Genomic DNA, 26,715 nt, shown 5'->3' with positions numbered 1-26,715 from the left:
AGTACAGATACTGGTATAGACACCCCACACCACTAAGCACAAAACTGAGGAGTGGTGGGGAGAGCCCTTGTCCCATAAACATAAAGTGAAAGCGAGTCTTATTGGGCAAGTAGCTGCATTCCCTACCCAGGATATGGTCCGATTCTGTTCCCGTTCTTAACAAAAATAAAATTACTGAGAGCTGGCTGAGAGTGCTTAACAATGATAAGAAGGCTTAAAAGCCCAGCCCCTACTTTTTAAAGTGGATTTGGAAAGGAGGAAGCTCTCTGGCATGTAAGAGACTGAATTTTCTATGCTCTGTGGGATTTTCTTCATGTCATCCTCTCACCACCTCCGCTGCTAGTCTGGTGAGAACAAAGGAAAAAAAAAAAATGAACCATGCTAACATTTTCCCCAGAGAGCAGCACATCCGGTTGCCTTGTCCTTCACAAATGTCTGATCATGTGTGAGCCCAAAACACAGAACTTAAAGGCTTTTCCTCTCCTGTTTGATTTTCTTCCTAAGTGTAGGCAACATATTCCTAAGGACAGGGGTGCAATCTGCAGGTCCATCTCATTTCACAATTTTGCTTGCATTGTCTTCAGGTCACAGATTCAGCGATTTACAACTCTGTAGGCATGCCCGCTCATGCTTATGGTTTTGTGTCTTGAGTTTTCAAAAGAATTTTCCTTCTCTTAGCCAAAACCTACAGAGTACAAATAAGTAGTGAAGGCGCTGGCCTTCGCTGTGTCTTCCCGAGAAGACACACTGCACCAGGATTGGGGTTGGGGGGGGTGGGGCGGGGATGTACCTTTTTAAACATCCGAGTAGAATCCTCACTTATCTGCATGAACCGCATGATCACATTGTTCAGATAGATGTCACTCAAAGTTGCGTGGTCTTTGCTTTCTCTTCTCACTTGGTTCAGAAGCAAATACCAGCAGTTCACTGGAGACAACAAGTTCTGGTCTTTCCTGAGAAGGGAAGAAAAACAGAATTACCATCAATTTCAAAGCTGCCCCAAGCAGCTGAGGGAAGCCACCAGAGCAAACAAGGAGCCACAACAGATGGGTATTGTTGCTGGTCTTGCTCATAGCGGGCTACTCCCCAGCCAGGAGGATGGCCTTCCAGGCTGTGATGGCCGAAAGCCAGCAATTCCCTAAACTTGGGGGGAGAAACCTGGACCATGGACACCAGTCAAAACCCCCCACTCCTGACAAGGGCCATGGGACCCTAATATACACAGTAATCAGCCAGGCTTTCAGCTTTAATCACCCCATTGAAGAAAGTAGTTTCTATTTACACAAAAACCTATTGACTACTGTCTCTCAGACAGACTGTGGTTGCCACTGCACACAAAGTCTGCTTTGAATGTCCAGTCTGCTGCTGGAAAAGAGATTTGGCTTAGGTATGCTTTCCATGGAACGTACATTCGAGGATTATTTATTAATCCCCTGATACATAAACCCCAGCGTCCCAAAAAGTGTTACTGGGAATCACAACTCTACAACACTATCTGAAGGCTCATGAATAGAACCAAGGAGTGTAGTGGCTCGTGACTCGTCATTAAACACTTTAATGTTTGTAACTATCCTTTGTTTTACTCTGATATTTTGATTTTATTTTATTTTTTAAAGTAGGCTCCACACCCAACGTGGAGCTCAAACTCATGACTCCAAGATCACGAGTCTCATGCTCCCCCAACTGAGCCAGCCAGGTGCTCCTACCTTGTTTATTACAGGTAATAAAGCTAAAAGTGAATACAAGCCACAAAAGGGGACTCATAAAAAATCTTTAAACCTCAAAAACAGCAAGTTAACTGGGATGCTACTGCTTAAAAAAAAAAAAAAAAAGAAAGAAAAAAAAGTACAATGCTTTTTTTTGTTTTTAAAAGTCTAACTAACTGAAAAATGACAAAAAGGCACAAGAATGCTTATCCTAACTCAGGACACTAGAGCCATTTGTATCAGACATGGTATCTTACTATTCATGATCATCTATGACTCTGAATATTAATTAAATCAGGGAAGAAATCATTCATTCAGCTCTTTCTGCCTGTAAGTTCCTCAGATTCAGGATCTGACACTGAATTAAGTCAAAACCCTCTGTAGAAGAAAGAGGAAGTAGAGGATGGAAGCAGAAGCAGGAACAAGTGCAGGGGGACAGTCCTCTGTTCTTGGGTCCTCGCGCTGGCACACACTAGAAAAGCCCCCAGGATTACACCACCAACCTAGAGAACCTAATTTTTTTTTTCCCTCAGAGCCATCAAGCAAGGGGCACTGGTTCCCTGGCAGCCCTTCCACTGACATTCTCTATCTGGTCAGCCCAAGAGATCCGTGTCACCTTATCATATTAACTTCTATGTCTATCCTTTACACTGAAGTAACCCATACATTCTTGGACAACCTTTCCTACTTTAACAACATTTCCTACGTCTTTGTATCCTGAGTGCCCTGCCCATGGTAAACATTAAATAAATGTGATTTCACTCCCTGAATAAACACATATTATTGCCTTAGTAAGTGATAAGAATACCACCAACAACAATAATAGCAGCTATCAGGTACTGAGCACCTACTGTAAGAAATACTACATAAGAGCACAGAATATGGAGCTATACTGTCCAAGTCCAAATCCCAGAACTATACTTGCTAGCTGTGTGACCTTGGCCCAATTATCCAAACTTCTCTCTGCCTCTGTAACTTCATTTGGAGAGTGGGTAAAATAACAGTACTCATAAGATTATGATGATTATTTCCGTTGATATATATTTCCTACCACTTTCTATAATGCCTTAGATCCACAGGAAGTGCTCTACAAAGTTAGCTATTTTTATCTAGAGGCTGGTCTGAAGACTTTACACACAGCAACTCTACATAATCCGACCACTACAATTTAAGGCAAAAATTCTTTGTATCCCCTTTATCAGTGAGAGAAGCTTAGCGAGGCATGCTGATTTGCTATTAAGACCAAAGCTAGTATCAGAGTCTTTGAGTCCAGGAAGGCTGATCTAAGCTTCCGTCTTCTGTCAGTGGCAACCCTAAGCTGAGGACTGTTCTACATAAAGAGCATCTCAAAGCTGAGTACTGTGCCCAAGATTTAACCTTTGTTTGGTGGAGAGAAGAAACAATGAATGCATGACCCATGCCAGCTATCAATCACATCAAGGGCTTCATAGTGTTTCTCATTTAATGGTCACAAAATGTCATTTTATAAGTTAGGAGACCAAGTTTCAGAAAGGCCAAGCAACTTGGCTGAAACCAAGCAGCAAAGCCCGGATTCAAACCAGGTCTGGCTCTTTCATAAAGCGTGTCTTTGATTTGCTTCTTACTCTTGGTTTGTCCTTTCTGTAGAAAGGACATATTACCATATTACCTTCATTTCCATATTTGAAAAACTTACCCAAATCAAAGAAAATTCTGAACAGTTTACCTCTGGACAAAACACGTCAACAAAGCAGGAAAAAGAAAAGGGCAGCTGAATCCCTAAGGGATCAGACTAGTGCACGGGCCCATACCAGTTTTCAGTTCACAATGGATTTCCAAGTGCACCGAAAACATTCGAAAAGTATATACCGAATGGATAAATGGGCTGTCTTCTTACTTGTAATCACTTTTAAAAAGGCACAGTCACTATAATACAGTACTGGCTCCAATCTCCTTTCCAGCTCTAGTCTCTGTCAAGTACATTTGACATGTGTCCACCTTGGGAACCACTGCCAAGATTTATTTTTGGGCTGGACCAACACAAGAGGTGAGGCATTGAAAGAAAAAGTATTCCCTATCTAGAGCTGTTCTGCATTTGCTTCTGCAAAAGTACCCGAGGGGTACTGCTCATCCTACTTTTTTACACAGGATCCGAGGCCATAGAGGGGTATAAAACAAAACAGCAAAGCCAACGGTGAAGACAAAGATGGGCTTCCGTGCAGCCCTTCTCCAGCCTGCAGCTCAGCCTGAGTAGACAGGACTCCTCATTGTTGCAAGGGGGTTGGCAGTTTTCTGTTTTACCAACACAGAGATAGTAGTTGTTCTGGTTTCAGTTTTAGGGTGGGATGTAGTGTGATAGGGTTGGTGGTAGGAAGCCTTTAGGCCCACCTCTCTACCCTGCACAGGCCTCATCATCTGCCTCATATGGGACTAAAGGGTGGATATGAATGTCCACTCGAGTTTTCAGTTCCCTCTTTCTTTTTATTTTTTGGCCCCTGGAAATTTCCCTTACTTTCCTATGAGTTCAGTTACACATTTAAAATGATGTCTATTACATTTTAATCGGCATCTCTGAGAGTTTTATAGCAGAAATACTTTTCAGATTACCTAGTCTAGTTTATTTCCAGAAAAGAAAGACTGCATTGCCTTCTAAATATCTCCTAGACAAGTCTCTTTCTGGCTGCAGTGGTGCTGGTTCACGCCATTACTGTGAGAGCCCCCTACATGTTCTCCCTCCCTCCACTACAGCTTCTTCAAGTCCACAATCCTATCGATGGTCGTCATCATCGTTCTAAGTTGAAGGTCTGAGCTGGTCACTTCTAATTAAAACTCTCCAAAGGCTTCTCATGACCTCAGGACAAAGTCTAGAGGTAGCCACCCAGATGACCCCCTTCACTACCCGCTCCCATCCAACTACTTCTGTTCTGCAAAACTGCCCTACACCTCTTCCCTTCTACCCCCAATCCAGGATGTTCCCCTTGTCTGGAACATCCTGCTCTGATCCCCTCAACTTGTCAACTAGTCCTTCATGTCTTCGCTTACATTATCACTTCTTCCTTTCCCCATCTCCATTATAAAATGGATTTCCATTGGGTCTGTCTATGGCATCCTGCACTCACTCTGTCACAGTACTTGTATACTTTACTCTATGAAAGTTGTCTGCCTACTTGTCTCTGTCTCTAGGATCTAAATTACAAAGTAAATTTCATTATCAGAAAATCTGTATTTTTTGAACAAATGAAGTACAATTAATTTTTTTAAATTCAAGGTTTAACTACAATTGGTCAGAAGCATTTTACTAAAGATCCTCGTTTTAAGTCAATCTCAACTGCAGTGACCACAGCTAAACTTGAGGGGTGGGGGCTAAACATAAGCAACCCTTATTGCTTATTTTCATCCAAAATCACTACAGAAATCCTGAGGTCTTTGCTTGAAGAAGCAGCCATTTTAAATGTGCCCACTGATATATCTACCTGGTGGTAGAGACCAACTCCCACTTTTCTGTAATTAGGGATTTTAAAACACACACCTTTTCTTCTTATATATAAAGCTATCCACAAATATATATTTATGGAAAGGAAAAATGTCAAGAGAATACTTTTAAAATGTGATACACTGATGCTCATAAATTATAAATGCAGACAGTTGCTTTTACCTATGGGGATATGCCAATCACAGCTTCTCAAAGATGGAAAATTCTAAAACCAAGAAGGGTAGTTAGAAGGTAGGCTATCACCTTGGAAACATGAATTTGAGTCAAGTGTCTCTTACTTGTACTGTTGATGATCCTTAGTGCTTCTTGTTTTTGCCATGAACCTTTCTGCTAACTTCTCTAGGTTCCGAGAGTATTCCGTCTCAATTTCAGCTTTTTTCCGGAAGAAATCCTGCAGGTCCTGGAGAAGCTGAACTCTCATCTCTGTTTGCTGTTCCAGGCATTTTTGCTGTTCTACTAGCTGAGCTCGAATTTCTAAGGAAAGAAGAGAATCCATTTGATGATTTTGTGAAAATTACTGAGGTGTGCAGGATGTGCAAGATAAAAAGTAATAATTAGCTCTGTATTGGACCTTTATGAGACTCCTAAGGTCCAGATCCGTTTACATAATCTGCTGACCCTTTAAAAGAATGAGACAAATCCCAGGAAGGAATGTTATAAATTGGAATAGAAACATGGGTTACATTTGCAATCCACAAACATGCAGGGAGTGAGGAGGGCAAAGCCTTTAAGATAATTTACATAACATGTGACATCTTTGGGGAGCTGCACACATTGTAATTTTTTTCAATAGCACTTTACCTCAACTGTACCTTTTGAGTTTAAATGGCAAAGATGAGAGCATCATTTCTTCCAAACTTCTAAACCACAGCATATTTGCTAGTTGGCAAACACAGACACTGACATCTGGTAATTTTTATTTAGTGCATAAATTTCTAGTTTGTAAAACACGTAGCTTCTGGGTTTATAGGGATGCCGAGCCTAAAAATAACTTATTTCTATAACCAAATAATTCATTCATAAGTGGAATCCTCAGATTCTACTTTATTATTCTATTCACAACATCAAAGGCTCTTCACTGGCCTTCACTTTTTACACATCGTTCAAACTAACAGCTCTATTGACACACATAATCCTGCAAAGAATCCTTTGATGATTTTAATACATTAGGAAGGTGAAGGTTAGTCTTTTACTGATTTGGAAAAGAACACAAAAGCAGAGCGGTGTCACGCAAAACTATCTGTAAATGACTATAACAATGAAACCTGTGTGTTTTGGAAAATGAGATACAGCAACAATTACTGACTTGTTTTTGTCTGAGACCCAGGGCTAACCTCCAGACAAGCATACTCATCCTGGAAAACTTTATTTCATCTTTCCCAGAGTCAGTGCACAGGTCCTAAAAATGAGGGCTGAATCTAATTGAGTAGAGTTAATAAAAATCAAAGTGCAGGGGCGCCTCGCTGGCTCAGTCAGTGGAGCGTGCAACTCTTGATCTCAGGGTTGTGAGTTTGAGCCCCATGCTGGGTGTAGAGATTACTTAAAACTAAAAATCTTTTTTTTTTTTTAAGATTTCATTTATTTATTCATGAGAGACCCAAAGAGAGAGAGAGACAGAGACATAGGCAGAAGGAGAAGCAGACTCCCCAAGGGAGCCTGATGCGGGACTCGATCCTAGGACCCTGGGATCATGCCCTAAGCCAAAGGCAGATGTTCAACCGCTGAGCTACCCAGGTGCCTCCAAAATAAAAATCTTAAAAAAAAAAAAAAAGAGAGAAATCGATGTCCAAATAACATCCCCTCAATTCCTATTATTCTTGTTCAGCAGAGAAAGACCAAGCTCATGATATGTATGCATACATTTGGCCATGTTTAATCAAGCTCGTTAAGAGCAGGGTGGTCACTTTCTGAATTGGGAGTCAGGAAACTTGCTCAATTTAATCAAGGCTAGCAGTAATCAAACACTATTCTATACCCTATTGAGGCAGGTACAAGTAGCATCCACATTTTACAAAGAAAGAACTCAATTAAATACTTTATCGTGGCAAAAAAGACACAATAACTATGACATGAGGCCCTCGATAAGGTCATGTTCCAGGCAACACTGCTTTGGGAAACCCTGGAAAAGGGCAGTAAGCGTTTCTTAAGTGTCCTCTCTTGGTTTCTCCATCTCTAGACTGGGGGACTCTATTATTAATCTCATAGAAATGTGGTGATCACCAAAGTGAAAACATTATTACAGGCTTTTAACTACCACGAACAGCATCTGGTTTTTAGTCAAAGTAAGTGTTTTTCAATACAGTATTATAATCACCGTGTCTGCCAAACTCTTTCCCTCAAAAATACAGAACTATTTTTGTTTTGTGAAGAGAAAAGAAATCTGGGGTGTGGGTATTCTCATTCAGAAATCTCAGTAAGTCTTTTAAGATTTAGTAATTTTAGCACATCTTGCTGTGCTAAGAGAAAATAAATCAATGGTCTTAGGCTGTCAACTAAGGGTTTTTACCCCCCTTCTTTTAAGTGGCTTTAGTGCCAAATAAGAAATAAAAGTGGCCGAGAGTACAGATCTCAATAGAATTACACAAAAATTCTGTAGGCTTCCTTCTTCAGTCTCATTTGATTTCTGCTTGCTCACTCTCTTCAGTCTTTAAAATCAAGAGCTAGGGAATTTTAAAGACCATATTTAAACAGTTAAAAGTCTCATCTTTTTGCAGGGAGTAACTGTTCCTTCATATTATCTGTAATTTTCCCATCAAAATAGGACAGCAGCATTTTCAAGAAGGAAAATATGAAGGGACAGAATGTAGGGTATTATGGTGAGAAAATAAAACATGTTCCAAAAACTGAAGAATTCATTTGATTCCCTCTTTAATTTAGACAAGCTGGGGACAAATGAGGAAAAGATCACACACACACACAAAAAGATCATAAAGAAAAAAAATCAATATAAAAGTACTATCATAAGGCATGTTTTATTAGGAAGAGAAAACCTTTGGGTTCCTTATACTACATCAGAGCCACAAGGCAGCACAATGTTAGGGGAGCTCACTTCCCCACTCATGGTATAGCTTTGTCAATATGACCTCACTAGATGTGATCTAACCTTATGCAGCACTGGAAAATTTAAAATATTTTTAAATAAATGAGTGAAATAAATAGTCATATAAATTTTGGTCCACTGCTCAGAAAAGGTCAAAGAAGCCTGTGATGCACTGTGCCCCACACCATATCCATCCTTGCAATGGGACCACAGGGGGTTACAGGACACAGCACCACTGTCATCCCAGGTTCCAAAGAATCCGTTAGGGCTGGAACTGATGAAAGCATCACATTAAGGAGTGATTTCTAGAAAAAGTATCAGTCTTATTTCTGTAAAAGGGATTACAGCTTCCCACCCACCTTCTTTAAAGACATCCTTTCAGGACTCTTTCTATTAGCTTTCATGTATTAGTATTGATCTGGATCATTTTTTGGAGACTCAAGCTTCATTTTAATTTGATTAACCAAGCCATTATTGAGCTCCTATTTTGTGTCAGGCAGGAGTTATGAAGATTTACAGTATACAAGTCCTTCTGGTAGGAAATACAAATCCTAAATTGATAGTATCAATACATTATTGCTCAGCGCTGTAATGAAGAAAGGTACCAGGAAGCTATGGAAAGAGGAGCTGATAGTGGAAGAGCTTGGAAGACATAATGCCCTGAAGGATAAGTACATTACAAGATATACAGCTATAACTACCAAGAAAGTGGAAAGACAACCCACAGAATGGGAGAAATATTTGCAAATTATGTACCTAATGAGGAACTTGTATCTAGAATATATAAAGAACTCTTGTGACTTGGTAATAAAAACACAATCTGATCTTTAAAATGGGGAATCTAGGGGACTCCTGGGTGGCTCAGCAGTATAGCACCTGTGTTCGGTCCTGCATGGAGCCTGCTTCTCCCCTATCTGTGTCTCTGCCTCTCTCTCTCTCTGTCTCTCATGAATAAATAAATAAAATCTTAAAAAAAATAAAATGGGGAATCTAAATAGACATTTTTTTCCAAAAAAGATCTGCAAATGGCCAACAGCAGATGAAAAGTGGCTCAACATCATCAGCATTCAGAAAGAGGCAAATCAAAAGAAATGAGACACCCCTTCACACCTGCTTGGATGGTTACAATAAAAAAGACAAATAATAACAAGTACTGTCAAGGATGTGGAGAAACTGGAACCCTCGTTTGCTGCTGGTGGGAATGCAAAATGGTGCAGCTACTTTGGAAGGCAATCTAGGAGTTCCTCAAAAGGTTAAACGTAGAGTTAACATAGACTTAGCAAGTCCACTCCTACCCAGGTACATACCCAAGAAAAATGAGAACACAACAATTTCTATACAGATGTTTATAGCAGCATTATTTGTGATGGTTGAAAAGTGGAACAAGCTACGTGTCGTCCATCAATGTTGAACAGATAAACAAGATGTGGTCTAGCCATAGAAGGTTAGTCATAAAAAGGAATGAAGTACTGAATCATGCTACCACATGGATGAACCATGTAAATACAACCTTGTAGTGAATGATACTAGTCACAAAGGTAAACTGATTACATTATGAGATGCCTGGAAGAGACTCATCCATAGAAAGCAGATGAGTTGTTACTAGGGCTGGAGGAGTTGGGGGAAATGGGAGGGAATCGCTAAGGGGTGCCGGGTTTCTTTATGGGATGATGAAAATGTTCTAGAAGCGGCTGTGGTGATGGTTACAAAACTGTGAACACACTAAAAAACAGTGAACTGTATATGCTTTCAGTGAGTGAGTTAAATGATCTGTGACTTACAGCTGTTATATGAAGGAAGATATACTGCTGCATCATAATTCCACGAAATTCTGGTTGTGGAGACATTTCCAAGAATGATCATAATCGTAATAACAAAATAGCTCTTCATATTTCCATGCCTACTACTTTTTAGTAGTTAATCAAATTTGACAACGTAAGGGCAAGCACTTTAAAATGATGTCTTCATGATGGCTCTTGCTTCAGTATTTTTACTTCATCCTGAATTTGTTTATAAGCCAGAGATTAGTAAATTTACTAACTGGCGAGCATCATTGCTGTGTTACAATCTCTAATGGTATAGAAAAGATTTACCTAACAGAACATTAGGAGGGGCTCATTACCATGACTCCCAAACAACTGCATAAAAAGCACAGTATCTTTTAGGCAGAAAAATGCCATCTCTGGGGAGGCTCTAAGCAGTCATTATCTTAAATTAAGGTCAGGACCTACTAAATAATAATAACGACCATTTTAACAGGGCTAAAATTGGCTTTTTAAAAACTGACTTTAAAAAAAAATAAACAAAAAAACTGACTTAACTATTTCATCTCTGTTCTACCAGAGTGACACCACAGAAGGAATCAACACGAACAATCCAACAATAATATGCAAGAAGTGTGCTTTCAAACTAATCAATTATTTTGTTAAACAAAACTGAAACAGTTACTCTAAGCTATAGAAATCTGCTGACTAATACTAAATAAAGCAGAATTGCCTAGGAAAGGAGGAAATGGAGTCGTTTCTTCCTATTGCTCTGATAAAGGGAAGTCCTAATTCTTGAAATAAATTTGTGGGAGACCACAGACTGATGATGCATATTTCAGGGAAAGATTAAGTTCATGAGACTGGGTTGCTTCTCTAATATGTTGCTAAATAACTAGGACTAGTGCATAAAACTGATAGATTGAGTGTGACACTCATGATCATCCAGCAAGTAGAAATGCAACAACATTTCTAAGTCATCCCAAATCATCTCAATTATTTCATAGTCTTGTTTGGTCAGATTGTTCCTTATGACAATAAAAAAGGTATACATTCTGTTAGAATTTATCAGTACCTTTAACCAATGGATATAAAGTGTTTTCCCAAATAACAGGTGAGAGCCAATGGAAGGTCTCAGAGAAGAACCCAATGATCCTCTAACTGGTTCCATCAATGTTTACACAACCTTGCAGCTGCTGATTAACTATTGGGTGCAAACTTTGGTGAAATGTTTTTTTAGGTTAGAAATTTGGAGCAAAAAAGAAAAATCCACAAAAGTAAACAAAGACCATTTCTCCTTTCCATGAGAAATCCAAATCCAAGATCTATGCTTCTCTTACACTCAGAAATTAGGTGACATCAATATGGATCTAGACTGGAGTTACGGTGTTATCTATTACAAATCATGGGAGGGGTGCTGTGTGGCTCAGTCAGTTAAGCATCCCACTCTTGATTTTGGCTTCAGTCATGATCCTGGCTCCTGGTCCTGGGATTGAAGCCCCGGGTCGGGCTCCATGTCAGTGAGGAATCAGTTTGCACACTCCCTCTCTCTCTCTCTCAAATAAATAGATCTTAAAAAAAAATCATCGTACATGGGGCAAGTCACTTAACCTCTCAAATATCACCTTGTGAAATAATAGTCCCACCTCACTGGACCGATGAGGATTAAATGAGTAGAAATGAAAAGCATGCGGCCATCTGTAAACCACCAGGAGAAGATGCTGTTATTACTAGCATCTGCAGGCTTTCATTACAAAGCTATTCACTGACTATCTCCTTGTGGCAGGCTCCTTACTCGGGGCTATAAATAATAGGCTGAAAGCCATGAGCCTCATGCTCAGTGAGAAGACAGGCAATGCAGACAGTGAGAGCCAGTGACCTGTAGGACCTTAAGGTATGAATGTCAAAGAGCAATGGAAGTGCGCAGAGGAAGTTCCCATGGTTGGGCAAAGGGGTGAGTACCAAGGAGGTGATCCTGAGGTTGACCTGGCAGTGTGTTGATATATACAGGTGGTGGGAGGGTGGGGGTGGTGGGGGGAAGGTAACTCTGGGCTGAAAGAACAGCATATGCACATGCAGGAGGAGGGAGAGAACAAGGAGAGTTATACCAAGGGCTTCTCTGCTGCTGCAACCCAACCCTGGATGGCTACGAGGTCTAGTTATGGGCCTAGGGCAGCCCCATGTTAAAACATTAAGGAGTAAGATTTTATATCCAAGATCAGTTTTCCAAACTGGTTTGATGATAAAAACCACCTGGGATGCTTATTAAAAGTACCCATGTCCAGTCTCTTCGGTTGGCTATTTTTATCTTGTTAGTCTGGCAGGACCTGGAATGGAGGATTTTAATTAAGTACCTAAGTGACTCTTTTCACTGGGCAACTTCAGGAAACCCGAGTGAAGAACTGAACAATTCCGAATAAAGAAGATATACCATCAGACTTGCATTCTGGAAAAATCATACAAATAACTAATTAAATAAATGAAATGCTAAACATCCTACACCTCAAGAAATAAGAGTTTCTCTTTGTATGGTTCCCTGTTTGAATTATGATTTACGAGGCAAAACAAACCAACAATAAAAGCCTCACAAGAATGAATGGTATCCATGTTCTCCCCTGCCTAGGCCTATTATTTTAATTAGTTATGAATCACTCATTTCTGTCATCTGGTATGGAACTAATGAGTATTTCCATTTAATCTGTTATCAGAAAGCAGAAGCTGGTTTTCAACCACATTGTGGAGAAAGCTTTAGAGCTGAGCTGCCCAATATGTAGCTATTAGACACACTGAGTGCTTCCAATGTGGCTAGACCCAACTGCGATGTGCTGTCAGTGTAAAGCACACACAAGATTTCAAAATTGCAGCAAGAAAAAGAAAGGATGTGAAATGTCTCACTGATAATCATTAATGTTGAAATATAAAAATTTAGACTGGTATAAAACTTTAGACATTGGATTACAGAAAAGACATTATTAAAATTAACCTCACCTCTTCATCTGTTTCTGTTCACTTTTTAAAGTAATTATTAAGAAAATCTAAAATTAGAAATGTAGTTCATCTATATGACAAAGCTCCTCTAGAATATGGGTAAATTAGCAACCAAGTTTCTCCTAAGTGGAATCTAAAATGTCACGTTCTCATCAGAAAAGGTTTTTGAAGAATTAGCAGGCTTGATCAGAAGACCAGACTCCAGCATAATGCAAATATGGGATGGAATACAGAGTAGCAAGACACTAGTTGCAGTTAGAAGTGTGACCTTGGAAAAGTAACTATCTCTTTGGAATCCTCAACTACAAAATGGTTACTAATTATAGATGCCATATTCCCCCTTGCAAAGACAATGAAAGGTTTTAAGGAGAAATGAAAAGACCTTCTCAGCTTGTACAGCACTGTACTGGCCAATTATCATAAAATGTGTAATGAAAAAAGAAGATGTTCTAGATTTGGTAATATTGACTACAAAGGCTAAAGGACTTTCAGAGAAGAAATCGGATCATGGACCAACTGGGATTATCTTCAGGGACAGCTTTAGAGGGCACTGGTCCTGCACTGCCTTTATTTATTTATTTATTTTTTATTTATGATAGTCACAGAGAGGGGGGGGTGCAGAGACACAGGCAGAGGGAGAAGCAGGCTCCATGCACCGGGAGCCCGACGTGGGATTCGATCCCGGGTCTCCAGGATCGCGCCCTGGGCCAAAGGCAGGCACCAAACTGCTGAGCCACCCAGGGATCCCTCTGCACTGCCTTTAAAGGATGTGCAGGATTTGGAAGGTTGTGCAAATTTGGGGAATGGAAATGTAGTTTCTTTTCTTTCTTCTTTTTTTTTTTTTTTTTATAAAGATTTTATTTATTCATGAGAGATAGAGAGAGAGAGAGAGGCAGAGGGAGAAGCAGGCTCCACGCAGGGAGCCTGACGTGGGACTCTATCCCACCTTGGGCCGAAGGCAGGTGCCAAACCGCTGAGCCACCTGGGAATCCCCAGAAATGTAGTTTCTTAAACTAAAAATGGTATTTTTGACACTGTGGCCCAGAAAAGTTAGGTTCTGGGGAAGGATGCTTAGGTGGCTGGACCAAATGTACCCTTCCAGGTTACTGCCTCATGGAAAATGTAACTCCCTAGTCTTTCTGCATTTAAATTATGAGATTACCAACAATTTAAGCAAACTAAGTAGCACAGACATGTATGAAATTAGGTTGCTTCCATTCTAAGCTGAAAATCACCGTCTCATCCTAGAATTCTAGAGATAGCAATTTAGAGGGGAGTAGAATTATGATAAAACCTTTTGGAATAAAACAAGGTAACTGTCCTCTCAGTACAGTTAATCCTCATTGTTTTGGATTTAAAAGTAAAGTCATTTTTACAACATTTTGGACACTAAAGAGAGGCTGTATCCACTTTTCTAAGTTTTCACTACAACATCTTCATCTGAAAGGACATTATCCTCAGCATTATTTTAGAATAAAAGCTTAATACCAAACCATCAGTTTTCATAGCTTTTGAAAGCCAAACATATTTTGGACTAGATCGCATTTTCAGGTGAAGTATGGAAAACAAACTTGCATCTTTTTTTTTGTTGTTTTCAGATGAAAGCTAGCCAGGATAAAATGCAATAAATTAAGGTGATCAATTATTGCAGCTTAATACACTGCAGGAAAGGCCCGTTTAAGGAAATACAGATCTGAATGATTCACTATCATGCCTGTATTGGGGATGCACAAGAGGTAAGAGTTCATTAACTTCCCTATAATTAAGCAAGGACATTTCAGACTGTATTAGTAGATTGATTTTACGACCAGAAAAAGACCATGTGTGGAAATCACTGACCTGTAGGGAGTACAAAGATTTACATTTTGGAATGGCTGGATTGCTGACCTTTCAGAGGTTCAAGGCATTCTCTAAACGTTGACTTTCTTTACTGATATAATTCAACATGAAGTCTCGTAAACAGAAAAGCTTGCATATTTTTTAAAGTAAATTTTAAGAATGAAAAATTTTGGGGGTGCCTGGGTGGCTCAGTTGGTTAAGTGTCTGCCTTTGGCTCAGGTCATAATCCAGGGGTTCTGGGATCAAGCACTGAGTTGGGCTCCCTGCTCAGCTGGGAGTCTGCTTCTTCTTCTCCCCCACCCGCCCCCAGCTCATGCTTGTGGGCTCTTTCTCTCTCAAATAAATAAATCTTAAAAAAGAAAAAAAAAAAAAGAAAAACTTTTAAAGTAGTTTAAATTGTTTTGTACTGAATTACTTACACATTGAGAGGTTTTTTGGTGTTTTTTTTTTTTTTAAGATTTTTAAGTAATTTCTACATCCAATGTCAAGCTCAGCCTCACAACCTCAAGATTCAAGCGTCACATGCTTTACTGATTGAGCCAGTCAGATGTCCCAGATTGAGCCTTTTTCAAATTAAGGCTCTTCTCCTTATTGCAGTAATTACAATTTTAGAGTGTACAGTTTAACCTCCCAAGGAATTTACCATTTACATAGTAAATGCCAGGAGAATATTTATTGAGTTCCTACTATGTTCCCAATTCTGTGATAGGTGCTTGATATAGCTTAGCTCATTTAATTCTTATAGCAATCATATTATGTAGTGCCTTCATTAAACAGATGAGGATATCAAAGGAGAGGGAGGTTATTTTGTCCAAAGTCATATGATTACTAGGTATGAAAGCTTGGATTCCCATTCAAGTGTGTCTGATTCCAAAGTTCATGATACAAAATTATCATGCTCAACAATTACACACAGTGTATAATTATACAAAGCAAGCCCAGTGATCCAGGCTGGCCTTCTAGATAATTTGTTAGAAAATATATAGGTGCTGTATATAACTTAATGTATCAAACAAAATTTAACTGCCAAGTATCTAGCTAGCATCAATTTAAATAATAATGATTACATTTCTATTATTTACTTAAATTAAGAAAGCCAAAAGAATCTCTTCCTCTCCAAAATTCAAATATTTTATAAAAACCAGTTAAGTGACTAATACTAATTCTCTAGTATTTTCTGAATGTTGTGGCTTTATGGGAAATCGTGTATTTAGGTCAACTGCTGCTGCTTTTAAATTGTGTATTAAGTTGATGCTTTAAATTGTTATAAATTGTTAATACATTAAAATTACTGTAAAGCTTTGAACTACAGATTATAAATCCCTGAATACAAATATCATGTCTTTAAATTTCCATAGAGCACATAATAGATACCTAATAACAACCTCTGATGAATGTTTGTTTCAGTAAGAGGAGTTATCAGAAGGCTTAGTTATGTACATACGGACTCAGGACCCAAATTTTGCTAATTTATAAAACGGTTTTCCATTCCCTTCTCCCCACAGTCCACTGCCTCATGACTAACTCTTCTTTTTTTGCTCCATGTGGTCCTTCTGGCATCCAGCCCTACAAGGTCTCCCCCATTAACCATGCCCTATTTGGTCAACAGTGGGAAAAGACTCCAGCTAATTCCTGTTTTACACATCTCTCAATTAAAGGTATTTTATATGTCTACTTCTACTATAGATAAAACCTTCATTTAGAAAAATGACAAAGGAAACACTAATCATTTCACTTAATTTTCTTTAGATCTTTACTACAGACTTCAATTGGATTGCTATTGGCAACTTTATATGTTACTTTAATTCATTTTTAAAAATTTTTTTACTTTGACTTAACTACAATTCAACACATAAGAGTTCCAATAATCTCTGGCTCCAAGTGAAGTGGAACTGAGTCAGGAAGTGACACAAGGAAATCAGAAAGTGGTCCAGTACTTGTGCTTCCTCAATATTCATTTTATATTTACTGACAGTCACAGTTCTGGATCATAAAATAAATGCCTTTCAAGCTTTGGGTTACATAATCCTTAAAAGAAATGCTATTAAAATACACACACACACTTGTTTATTTACTTATATATTATATATATCAATATGTATATCTTTCAAGATTTTTCAGGCTTAAGAAAGTACCGGACATCAACTAGTTAAAATGTCAGAAATGGGGGTGCCTGGGTGGCTCAGTCAGTTGAGCATTTGACTCTTAATTTTGGCTCAGGTCATGATCTCAGGGTTGTGACACTGAGCCCCTCCCTGAGCTGTGCACTCAGCAGGGAATCTGCTTGAGGTTCTCTCTCCCTCTCCCTCTGTCCCTCCCACTGTGCTCACTCTCTCTCAAGTAAAAAATAAATAAATATTTTAAAATGTAAAAAAACATTAATTCTCATTATTTTATCTCTTCAAAGTATCAAGTAAAATGTCCAATTTGAGCTACAACCTATGTATGGAAAATTACATTCTTTTATTTTATCCTCAGATATGAGCCATACTCTATGATAAAATAGTATTTCTAGTCCTGCACAAACATCCAACTTTTACCCACATAATCTGAAAAATTGAATTCAACAATGTTCACTCAACAATGTCCACTTAAACAAGTGAACAGGTGAGAAAGAGACACTTATGCTACTCATCTGACAAACATTTACAGAGCACCATCCAGATGCTGACTGAGCTCTGGGGAAACAAAGATAAAGCAATCGCTTTGTGCCTTATGGCCTCTCAGACTAGCTCCTTGTCTACAGACCTGAAAGCAAGTAACTTATTTTTATAATGATCATCATTTACAGTACAATGTGGTAAGTCCTTTAATGGAAGCAGAAAGAAAGTGCTGAGGACACACAGGAAGGAGCGACAAACTGCCCAGGTAAACCAGGGTTAGCAGGTAAGTAGGAAATTGCCAAGTCGGGGGCAGGTATGAGAACGGCATTATGACCAAAAGGACTGGCCTGTGCAAAGGCCCAGGCACAGGATTATCTGGAGATTTCAGGGCATTGCATATGGCAGTCTCTTCCACATTGCACAGTGATAAGCAGGAGTTGGGCCAATTATCAGGGGGTTTAAAAGTAAATAAGGGCACCTGGGTGGCTCAGTCAAGTAAAGTGTCCAACCCTTGATCTTGGGGTTGTGGGATTGATCCCTGAGTCGGGCTCCACACTCAGTGGAGACTGCTGGAGATTTTCTCTCCCTCTCCCTTTGCTCCTTTCCCCTGTGCTTATTCTTTCTCTAAAATAAGTAAAGCTTAAAAAAAACCCAAAACAAAAGTAAATAGTCTAAAATGGTAAGGGATGCTATTTTTATTCACTTTCTCATTCACTATTATCGGGAATGTTTCACAATTTATTGTTTTAGGAAGTTAAAAACAAATGCATATTATTCACATCTAGAAAAGATAGCTGTAGAACTATGTTCTAACTGATGAAATTACCAGAAAATGACAGTTCCTGCCAAGTCCTTGACAACAGATTTTTAAAAATTATTTTATGCTAATTTAGACAAGGGAGTACAGTGTCAACTATATTCAGTAGAATACTGAGGATATGGAGTGGAAGGATTTATAAGTACCATACATGGTCAGAATTGCCTTTTTTTTAAAAAGGATTTTTTTTAAAAGATTTTATTTATTTATTCAGGAGAGATACACAGAGAGAGAGAGGCAGAGACACAGGCAGAGGGAGAAGCAGGCTCCATGCAGGGAGCCTGATGCAGGACTCGATCCCAGGACCCTGAGATCACGACCTGAGCCAAGGCAGACACTCAACCAATGAGCCACCCAGAAGTCCCTAGAATTGCCTTCTATTTCACTTCCATTTCACTAATTAAACCTGAACTTGGATTTAAGTTTTGAATTAAAGTAGCTTAAAGTGACAAATTATTTAAAATGCCTATCTTCTCTCTTTCTCACCCTCTTCCACCCTCGTCCATCATCTTATGACTGACTTTGAAAAGGCATACTTCTTAAAAGATATTGTATCATTTAATCTTCACAACAAAAAGCATTTCAGAAATGCTAAGGTAGGGCAGCCCTGGTGGCTTAGCGGTTTAGCGCCGCCTTCAGCCCAGGTTGTGATCCTGGAGACCTGGGATCGAGTCCCACGTCGGGCTCCCTGCATGGGGCCTGCTTCTCCCTCTGCCTCTGTGTGTGTGTGTGTGTGTGTCATGAATAAATAAATAAAATCTTAAAAAAAAATGCTAAGGTAAAAATGCTAGCATTTTCCAACCTTCCGCCTCTTTATAAGCTCTTTATAAGATCTCAGGTACAATATTAACTTTACAGCCTCTGTCATGTCCATGCTTTCATACAGCTGCTCTCATCTGGAAGAGAGTCATTTTTAAATAGGATCAGCTGTGCAAAGAGCCTGGTGTGTTGCTGTGAAACACTGTCCTTCCCTCAAATCCCCAGGACCAGGGAGCTTCTCTCCGCCTCGCCCCCCAACTTAGATACAGCCTTTCACTTGAGCCTTTCCTCCCCAGGTCTCTGCCCACACTGTGTACTTCCTCTGCTGCATTTCACTCCGGGAGACAGCACTCCTACAGTGGGAATGCTGGCAAACGTGACTCCATCTTTGGCCCTCCATCTTGCTCATGGTTGCTGGATGGCCTTCTCTGGACATCACTAAACTTACTCTAGAAATGCCCACCAAGGCCAGGATGGGAGAGGCATGTTTAGGCCTCCCATGAATCTGTTAGAGATGACAGTCTTTCCCCTTCCTGATGATGCACTGGTGGTGCCACAAGATCTAATTACAGGTGAGCTGTCGATTAGGTGCATGCAAACCCTTCAAGGTGCAGGAAAACGAGCCCTTCGGCGTCACTACAGTGCCCCTCCACAGGAGCTCTTGCTTGCTCTAGAGAAGCTGTGGACTGAGGTCTGGACTTTGCAGAAAATGTGCAGCTGGATGGTTGCCTGCCCAATCCCCCATCAATAAGTTACCCTGAACACAACTCTGCGTCAACTGTGTGCGGGTGGCCTGCTTCGTTTTCTGATCTCTAAGTGCCTTCTCAGACTAGGAGATACTCCACTGTCCCTCCTCCACTTTCTAACACCTGTGTCTTATGGAAGAGGTGGAAGTCACAAAACTATGAAAATAAAAGACAACGAACTGATGATAGACTGGGGGAAACGAGGGAGAAGAAAAGATAAAGGGAAACAGTTTAAGGAGGAAAGAATTGAGGAGAGGGAGAGAAGTAAGGGAGGAAAAATGAGGGGTGTATGAGGAAAGGGGGCAGGTAAAATGAAATAAATGTAAAGTGACGAAGGTCTTGAGGAAGTCACTTCATCAGTCTTGGGCATGGGAGGGGCTGAGAGTGCTTTAGTGTACTCAGGCCTGTCCTAGGCTCCTAGACTTTTCCAGAGTATTCTGCTGTTCCCAAATCCCAGATATCAGGCTGTAGTCTTAGGTCAGCATGAGCATAAGATTTCCAGGTCAAGCCTAATTTCTTTCTCTTATTAGAACCAAAGCATAGGTCATTCAGAATCATAAGATCTTCTCCTTCTAGGCCTTTGGAAACCTGGGTGAAATCAAAATTGGTCATGAATGTGTAATTTCATGTTTAATGGAACTTCGAGTTCAATCAGTGAGCATGGGACTCATCCGGGCTTGTCTTTCACAGGAACCCTAATTCTAATGTAGCTCTCAGACCAAACAGCAGAAATTCTTTGTATTCATCCTATTTTCATGATTAATTTTTGCAGCTCCCGGAGCATTTTTAATTATCTGGGCACCTCAAGGGAGAGCAGAAAGGCCATTAAAAATAGGTAGAACCTTTCAGAATTCTTGCACCGTCTTCCTCCTACGTAAAAATGAGACCAGTTCAGTAAGGCCCAAAGCTTTCCACACTGACCTACAGCATGATGTTTTTCTCCCCCTTTTAAGTTTAGATGTTTCTGGTGAGAACCCACACTACGCACAGGCACAGCTGATGCTCCCTTGGCTGTGGCATTCGGAAAGCGGTCTGAATGGATGGCACTGAGCCTCCTGCCACTGCCCTGGATCCTTCCCCAGCGCAGGTGCCAAGTCACCCTGAGTTAGGCAAGCGACAGTCCACAGGGCACTTCAGTCCCTGCCTCCTAGACTAGCTCTCCTGAATGCTGGCAGCAGAGCATGGGATGGATACATCTTTTTCTTCTTCCCTCTGGTTATAGGGTTAGCTGGCTGGGATCATCCCAAAGGCACAACACTGTGTCCAAATCCAGTCAAACACCTTACATTGTCTAGTAGTCCCCTCCGGAGGCTGAAATAAATAATAGCTACTTCTAGCCTTAAGATCTGCATGTGAGCATTACATACAGAGCAAGGGTCAAAGACTCAAATGCCCTCAGAATCCAGATAAGTCCCCTAAGTGAGTGAAGTGGACAGGGTATAAGATAACAAGAGAAGGGAATGGCCATGCTTGGTGGGAGCATGCACCTCATCTAGCCACCGAGCTCCAGACAGCAGTTGCTACACAGGAAGCCTGATGCAGTTAAGCCCAATCTGATTTTGTTTTTTGAGAGAAGCCTGAAATTTCGATTTTGGGGCAAAATTTCCAAACTCTTTAAGATCAGCAACTAATTATATTAAAGCAAAAACAGTGTATGGGCCAAACAAAACCCATCTCTGTGCCAGATTTTGCCTCTGGACTACCGTTTTGTGCTCCCTGACAGAAAGTCTAAGCTTCCTGGACAAAATCACGCCTTCAATAGTCATAAATATAACAAGAGAAACAAAACTGAGATAAATGATAATTTGACGGGACCTCAGAAATGAGGCAGCAATGTAAATGGTGTATGGAAAACCAATCAAAACAAGATGATATTTAGTGAGTAGTATAATTTCCCAGCTTTTAAGTCAATTTATATTTGTAACCTGGATGACAATGGCTTGACTTACTCTAAAACTCACACTAGTTTTCTTGAAATTGAAAATACTAGAACAGTTTCTCCTTTTCACCATTCTCTCCTGGGGCTTACCCTAAATCTGGAAGATGATCTGAAGTCCAATCTTATTGGAACTCTTTCTCAAGAACTGTTCGTGCTGACTCAAGAAATCTGAGAAAAGCACTTCTCCCAGTGCTGGTACAAATCCCATTAACAATCACTGCTATCAAAGGCTTTACTGAATAATGTGTTCCAATTTACTTTTTGTATCTCTCTTCTTTGGACACATGTTAGAGAAACAGAACAATCACAGAATCTCAAATTCACAATAACCCTTAGAAATCACTTGGCCCTATCTGCTGCTGTCTGGTGATCAAATTCTCCCAAGTCCATGCCTGCCCAGAATTCATTATGTCCCAAGAGCAGCCTGTGCTACCATCTGGCAACTCCAGCCCTTAGAGAAGTCTTCTTGAACTAAAACAAGAACTCATCCATTGGTTTGACAAAAACCTATCAAAATGCCAATGATACGACTCCTACTAGTGGCTTCGATATAGATGAATAAGCTGGGACATTCCTCCCCCTCTGCAAAGAATTCACAGAAATATTTTTAAAATTAAATTTCAAATTTCCAAAAGGGTATTTTGCATGAGTAAGTGCACTCAAGAGACAAAACAAAGTCAACCAATCAAAAAGTCTAAGATGTAAGGCAATTCATGAGAAGTGAATACAGAAATACTTGAAAGAAACGATTTAATAGTTAATAGGGAAATAGGTATGAATACTCAGATATGAAACTTCCTTCGACTAACCTAACATCTTTTCCTGATCACTCTGGGAACCAAAGGCTAAAAGGAAGACAGGTACCAAGTTCATCACCTACACTAGGAGGAGGTTTACTCACCCAGGACCTCTCATACTTGGAGCGGTCACAAACCAGGTTTCACTTGTGTTCATTTAACAAACCTCTTCCCTCATTGATACCTGTATCCTTCTTCTGCTATGCTGTCCCTCAAGCCTAACTCAAGAAAAAGATAATTCAGTTCATTCCATCGCCATTCCCCCTCCACCTACAAGTTGCCCAATTAAGAGAAATTTGAGAAAAAGAATTCACTATATGGTAGTTTAAGGTCTGCATGACAGTAATAGCTGAGAAGACTTGGTCCAAAGAAAACTTGGTCATATATTCTGTGTAAAACTTTGTTTTCCCAACTAAGCAAAAGTGAAAATTTCCTCTGTTAGTATAATCAAGATTTTTTTTTTTTCCCTTGAAATTCTGAGTCCTGACCTTGGGTAATTTATAGAAATTTAAACCTCAACTGAAACCAATCTCACTTAATTGTTACGAGGAATAAATTAGATAAAGCTTATAAAGAATTCAAATAGAGCCTCACAGAAAATTCTCAACAGAGGAGGAGGGGCAAGACCGCGGAAGAGTAGGGTCCCCAAATGACCTGTCTCCACCAAATTACCTAGAAAACCTTCAAATTATCCTGAAAATCTATGAATTCGGCCTGAGAATTAAAGAGAGAACACCTGGAATGCAACAGTGAGAAGAGTTCGCGCTTCTATCAAGGTAGGAAGACGGGGAAGAAGAAATAAAGAAACAAAAGGCCTCCAAGGGGGAGGGGCCCCGCGAGGAGCCGGGCTGAGGCCGGGGCGAGTGTCCCCAGGACAGGAGAGCCCCGACCCGGAGGAGCAGGAGCTGCACCAACCTTCCCGGGCGGAAAGGGGCTCACAGGGAGGTGGAGCAGGACCCAGGAGGGCGGGGATGCCCTCGGGCTCCCCGGGACACTGACAGACACCTGCGCCCCAGGAGAGTGCCCCGAGCTCCCTAAGGGCTGCAGCGCAAGGCGGGACCCGGGAGCCAGAGCTGGCCCCCCCACTGGGGCTGTTCCTCCTGGGGCCTCACGGGGTAAACAACCCCCCTGAGCCCTGCACCGGGCAGGGGCACAGCAGCTCCCCCAAGTGCTAACACCTGAGAATCAGCACAACAGGCCCCTCCCCCAGAAGACCAGCTACACGGACAAGTTCCAGGGGAAGTCAAGGGACTTAAAGTACAAAGAATCAGAAGATACTCCCCCGTGGTTCTTTTTGTTGTTGTTGTTGTTGTTGTTTTGTTTTGCTTTTTGATTTGTTTCCTTCCCCCACCCCCTTTTTTTCCTTTCTTTTTCTTTCTCTTTTTCTTATTCTTTTTCGTTTTTTTCTTCCTTTTATTTTTCCTCTCTTTTCTTTCCTTCTTTCTCTCCTCTCTTTTTCTCCTTTTCCCAATACAACTTGCTTTTGGCCACTCTGCACTGAGCAAAATGACTAGAAGGAAAACCTCACCTCAAAAGAAAGAATCAGAAACAGTCCTCTCTCCCAGAGTCACAAAATCTGGATTACAATTCAATGTCAGAAAGCCAATTCAGAAGCAGTATTATACAGCTACTGGTGGCTCTAGAAAAAAGCATAAAGGACTCAAGAGACTTCATGACTGCAGAATTTAGACCCAATCAGGCAGAAATTAAAAATCAATTGAATGAGATGCAATCCAAACTAGAAGTCCTAACGACGAGGGTTAAGGAGGTGGAAGAACGAGTGAGTGACATAGAAGACAAGTTGATGGCAAAGAGGGAAACTGAGGAAAAAAGATATAAACAATTAAAAGACGATGAAGATAGATTAAGGGAAATAAACGACAGCCTGAGGAAGAAAAACTTAGGTTTAATTGGTGTTCCCGAGGGTGCCGAAAGGGCCAGAGGGCCAGAATATGTATTTGAACAAATTCTAATCTGGGAAGGGAAACTTTCCTAATCTGGGAAGGGAAACAGGCATTCAGATCCAGGAAATAGAGAGATCCCCCCCCTAAAATCAATAAAAACCGTCCAACACCTCGACATTTAAGAGTGAAGCTTGCAAATTCCAAAAATAAAGAGAAGATCCTTAAAGCAGCAAGAGACAAGAAATCCCTTTTTTTTAAAAATTTTTTTTATTATTTATTTTTATGATAGGCACACAGTGAGAGAGAGAGGCAGAGACACAGGCAGAGGGAGAAGCAGGCTCCATGCACCGGGAGCCCCACGTGGGATTCGATCCTGGGTCTCCAGGATCGCGCCCTGGGCCAAAGGCAGGTGCTACACCACTGCGCCACCCAGGGATCCCGAAATCCCTGACTTTTATGGGGAGGCGTATTAGGGTAACAGCAGACCTCTCCACAGAGACCTGGCAGGCCAGAAAGGGCTGGCAGGATATATTCAGGGTCCTCAATGAGAAGAACATGCAACCAAGAATACTTTATCCAGCAAGGCTCTCATTCAAAATGGAAGGAGAGATAAAGAGCTTCCAAGACAGGCAGCAACTAAAAGAATATGTGACCTCCAAACCAGCTCTGCAAGAAATTTTAAGGGGGACTCTTAAAATTCCCCTTTAAGAAGAAGTTCAGTGGAACAATCCACAAAAACAAGGACTGAATAGATATCATGATGACACTAAACTCATATCTCTCAATAGTAACTCTGAACGTGAACGGGCTTAATGACCCCATCAAAAGGCGCAGGGTTTCAGACTGGATAAAAAAGCAGGACCCATCTATTTGCTGTCTACAAGAGACTCATTTTAGACAGAAGGACACCTACAGCCTGAAAATAAAAGGTTGGAGAACCATTTACCATTCGAATGGTCCTCAAAAGAAAGCAGAGGTAGCCATCCTTATATCAGATAAACTAAAATTTACCCCGAAGACTGTAGTGAGAGATGAAGAGGGACACTATCTCATACTTAAAGGATCTATTCAACAAGAGGACTTAACAATCCTCAATATATATGCCCCGAATGTGGGAGCTGCCAAATATATAAATCAATTATTAACCAAAGTGAAGAAATACTTAGATAATAATACACTATACTTTGTGACTTCAATCTAGCTCTTTCTATACTCGATAGGTCTTCTAAGCACAACATCTCCAAAGAAACGAGAGCTTTAAATGATACACTGGACCAGATGGATTTCACAGATATCTACAGAACTTTACATCCAAACTCAACTGAATACACATTCTTCTCAAGCGCACATGGAACTTTCTCCAGAATAGACCACATATTGGGTCACAAATCGGGTCTGAACCGATACCAAAAGATTGGGATCGTCCCCTGCATATTCTCAGACCATAATGCCTTGAAATTAGAACTAAATCACAACAAGAAGTTTGGAAGGACCTCAAACACCTTGGAGGTGGAGGTTAAGGACCATCCTGCTAAAAGATGAAAGGGTCAACCAGGAGATTAAGGAAGAATTAAAAAGATTCATGGAAACTAATGAGAATGAAGATACAACCGTTCAAAATCTTTGGGATATAGCAAAAGCAGTCCTAAGGGGGAAATACATCGCAATACAAGCATCCATTCAAAAACTGGAAAGAACTCAAATACAAAAGCTAACCTTACACATAAAGGAGCTAGAGAAAAAACAGCAAATAGATCCTACACCCAAGAGAAGAAGGGAGTTAATAAAGATTCGAGCAGAACTCAACGAAATCGAGACCAGAAGAACTGTGGAACAGATCAACAGAACCAGGAGTTGGTTCTTTGAAAGAATTAATAAGATAGATAAACCATTAGCCAGCCTTATTAAAAAGAAGAGAGAGAAGACTCAAATTAATAAAATCATGAATGAGAAAGGAGAGATCACTACCAACACCAACAAACGATTTTAAAAACATATTATGAGGGATCCCTGGGTGGCGCAGTGGTTTAGCGCCTGCCTTTGGCCCAGGGCGTCGATCCTAGAGACCCGGGATCGAATCCCACGTCGGGCTCCCGGTGCATGGAGCCTGCTTCTCCCTCTGCCTGTGTCTCTGCCTCTCTCTCTCTTTCTGTGTGACTATCATAAATAAATAAAATAAATAAAAAATAAATAAATAAAAACATATTATGAACAGCTATACGCCAATAAATTAGGCAATCTAGGAGAAATGGACGCATTCCTGGAAAGCCACAAACTACCAAAACTGGAACAGGAAGAAATAGAAAACCTTAACAGGCCAATAACCAGGGAGGAAATTGAAG

At 40.4% G+C, this 26,715-nt stretch overlaps 1 protein-coding gene across 2 annotated transcripts in view; it reads right to left on the bottom strand.

The window, feature by feature from the left end:
* SRGAP1 (SLIT-ROBO Rho GTPase activating protein 1) overlaps positions 1-26,715 on the bottom strand; it is a 270,658-nt gene that overhangs the window by 129,746 nt on the left and 114,197 nt on the right. For both annotated transcript variants that reach the window (XM_038549883.1, XM_038549884.1), the window contains exons 2-3: positions 5,457-5,652; positions 791-953 (exon numbers count right to left, since the gene is read on the bottom strand). In XM_038549883.1, the coding sequence (XP_038405811.1) occupies positions 791-953; positions 5,457-5,652 (359 nt within the window). The remainder of the gene's footprint in view (positions 1-790; positions 954-5,456; positions 5,653-26,715) is intronic.

This window comes from Canis lupus, chromosome 10, assembly GCF_011100685.1.
Source record: "Canis lupus familiaris isolate Mischka breed German Shepherd chromosome 10, alternate assembly UU_Cfam_GSD_1.0, whole genome shotgun sequence".
Classification (NCBI taxonomy): Eukaryota; Metazoa; Chordata; class Mammalia; order Carnivora; family Canidae; genus Canis; species Canis lupus.
The sequence above is the reverse complement of the archived record's forward strand: the minus strand, read 5'-3'. Positions and strand labels throughout refer to the sequence as shown.